This window comes from Bison bison, unplaced genomic scaffold (genome assembly GCF_000754665.1).
Source record: "Bison bison bison isolate TAMUID 2011002044 unplaced genomic scaffold, Bison_UMD1.0 scf7180017864089, whole genome shotgun sequence".
NCBI classification, from domain to species: domain Eukaryota; kingdom Metazoa; phylum Chordata; class Mammalia; order Artiodactyla; family Bovidae; genus Bison; species Bison bison.
The window spans coordinates 1,612,844-1,615,466 of record NW_011494661.1 but is presented as its reverse complement, the minus strand read 5'-3'; the positions used below and the strand labels follow the sequence as shown (position 1 = coordinate 1,615,466).

Sequence of the window (2,623 nt, the reverse complement as noted above, 5' to 3'; positions counted from 1 at the left end):
AGGCGAGGGGGTTTGGGGGGGGCCTGGGCGGCGGGCAGGGTGAGAGCCTGGGGCCCGCCGATGACCGGCAGGGAGATGGCATTCTTGAGCAGAGGGGACGGCCCGTCCGGGAGCTCCCGCCCGCACAGCGTGGCCGTGCGTGTGAACTGGAAGGGCATCTCGAAGCCGCTGTCCTCCTGGGTCTCGTCCACCGCCGTCCCCGGCAGGAGGTGGAACTTGCCCTGCAGGAAGGAGATGTCACCGAACGTGTCGTTGCCACCTCCACTGCCGATGTGGATGGTGTGGCGGAAGTCCCCCAGCGGCGGGCTGATCATGTCCGAGGACAGCAGGTCCCGCAGCTTCTCCTTCTTGCCCTTGCGGCTGCCGCGCTTCAGATAGATGGGCACCTTGGTGGACATCGCGACCTCACCCCCGGGGACCGGGACCAGCCACTCGCAGGACCGCGCCCTCCGCTGTCTCCTCTCACCCCCGTCCACCACAAACACCCAGAGCGAGGTGTCCAGACACCAAACACTTGCCAAGGGGCTAAGAAACGATCAGCGAAGTCAGAGGGCCGAGACAGCCAAAATCACTTTCTCCCAAGAAGGCTGAAAACGCTTCTGAAAACCGGAAGCAGGCAGGCGCAAAGCTGGTAGGCAGCAACTCTCCGGGCTTGTCCTTGAGAGATTCTTTCCGGTCCGGGCTGAGGAGCTGAAACACGAAGGATATGAGTAAGAGACGGAAGGACAAAAGCGAGGCACCTGTCTGGTTTCCAGGTGCCTTCAGGAGCCCCAGGAGCCCATGCGGAGCTTACTCTTGTGGGGAGCCCTCCTGGAAAGATCCTGTGTTCCTCCACAGATTTACTGCGGCCTCAAGGCCTGGATCCCAAGCGCCAAGCCCCTCCCTCTGTGAGTGGGGACCCTGAGTGACAGGCCTGAAGTCACATACACAGCCCTGGTTCTGGTCTCCTGCTCTGAGTCCACAGCTCTGTTCATCTTCATCATCTGCACTCAACTGTGCCCGAGACGTGACCAGTGCCGTCATCAGGGGTGGGGGCGTGGGGGGCAGACGGGGGCACTTGTCTCAGATTTGTCTCAGCTCCTGACTTGACCGAGGATGGAGGTCTTGTGACCTCTGTCTCACCCACCTGGGCTGGGCCCAGGACTGGATGCACAGCAGGTGTTCAGCCCACCCAGCCGAAAGTATACCGGTTTGGCCCAATCACATCCCACCTGGAAGGGAGATGCCTGCTCAGAGCTTCCCTTTTCTCTTCCTCCCGGTTAGGAGTTCCTTATGGGCAGAAACTGAGTCTACTGTAGTTTCTGCCCCTCCTTTCTGTCCCAGCAGCTAAGGAGAAGAGGGAGTGGAGGATATAAATACTTGGGGAGTGGAGGCTCTGCTCCATGCCTGGGATTTTGTTGCGTTCTTTGCAAACCCATCTCATTCAATCATCGCAACCGCTCTCCTTTCATTCCCATTTAAAATTAGAGCTCTCGGAATTTCATAGTGGTCCAGTGGTTAGGACTTGCAGTCACTACTGTGGGTCCAGGTTCAGTCCCTGGTTGGGGAACTAAGATCCTGCAAGCCACATGACATGGCCAAATAAATAAATAAAGTTAGAGCTATCAGACATTCTGGAGAGATTCCCATAGGCATTGCAAAATGAGAGAAGCAAAAATGCAAAAATGTAGTCTAGAAGATCCCATTTGCTGAAAGCAGTTCCGCTCCCCACTCCCCATACATGCATGTATGTGTACCTACACATACAGGTCTGGATAGGATTATATCTTATATCGGAGCAGGAAATAATATAGAAGGCTGGCACTAGGTTGGCATAGGGGCTACCTAGAGGCAGGGGGGGCAGGGATGGAGTGTGGGGGTCTGTGACATGGGAGGAAAAGTTGCCCTCAATAAAAAATTATCTTTAATATCTGGTCTCATTACTAAAAAATGATATACATAAGCTAAGTATGAAAGGATGGTTGCCAAATGTTGATGGTAGTTCTCTAAAGATGGTAGAATTTCAGGTGACTTCCCCTTTCTTGTTCATACTTCTATAAGCTCAAATTCTTAATAAGAAGCATGTATTATTTATGAGCAATATTATTCATGTAGTCAGAATAAACACAGATATTTTTAAGGTGGAAAAAATAAATACACTCTGGAGGGATGTCATACAGGTTTAACAGAAAAAGGAAGTGGAACGAGCACTCCCTCTAGTTCCCACAGCAGGGGACTGGCCTGGTGTGTAGAATCAGCGTGAAAGGCAAAGAAACTTGTCCAAGGTCTCCCAGTGGGTGACCACGTGAGCCCACCCTCCTGGGGCCAACAGGGGCTGAGCAGGTGGGAAATCGCTGGGGAAGGGTCAAGCAGCCTCTGCCAGTTCCTCTGCCCCATTCTTCTTCTTCATCTTTTTTTTTTTTTTTTAATATTTATTTATTTATCTGACTGTGCCGGGTCTTAGCTGTTGCACTAGGGTCTTTAGTTGCAGTAAGCAAACTCTTACTTGAGCACATGGGATCTTTTAGTTCCCTGACCAGGGATCGAACCCAAGATCCCTGTATTGGGAGCACAGAGTCTTAGCCACTGGACCACCAGGGAAGTCCCCTCTGCATTCAGCCTCAGGAGCAGGGTGAAAGAAGAA

General features: G+C 52.9%; 1 protein-coding gene across 1 annotated transcript in view; it reads right to left on the bottom strand.

Moving 5' to 3' along the window:
- Positions 1-2,623, bottom strand: part of CDC42EP2 (CDC42 effector protein (Rho GTPase binding) 2) — a 6,143-nt gene that overhangs the window by 843 nt on the left and 2,677 nt on the right. The window contains exon 2 of the mRNA XM_010838050.1: positions 1-690. Coding sequence (XP_010836352.1) covers positions 1-398 — 398 coding nt within the window. The 5' untranslated portion in view covers positions 399-690. The remainder of the gene's footprint in view (positions 691-2,623) is intronic.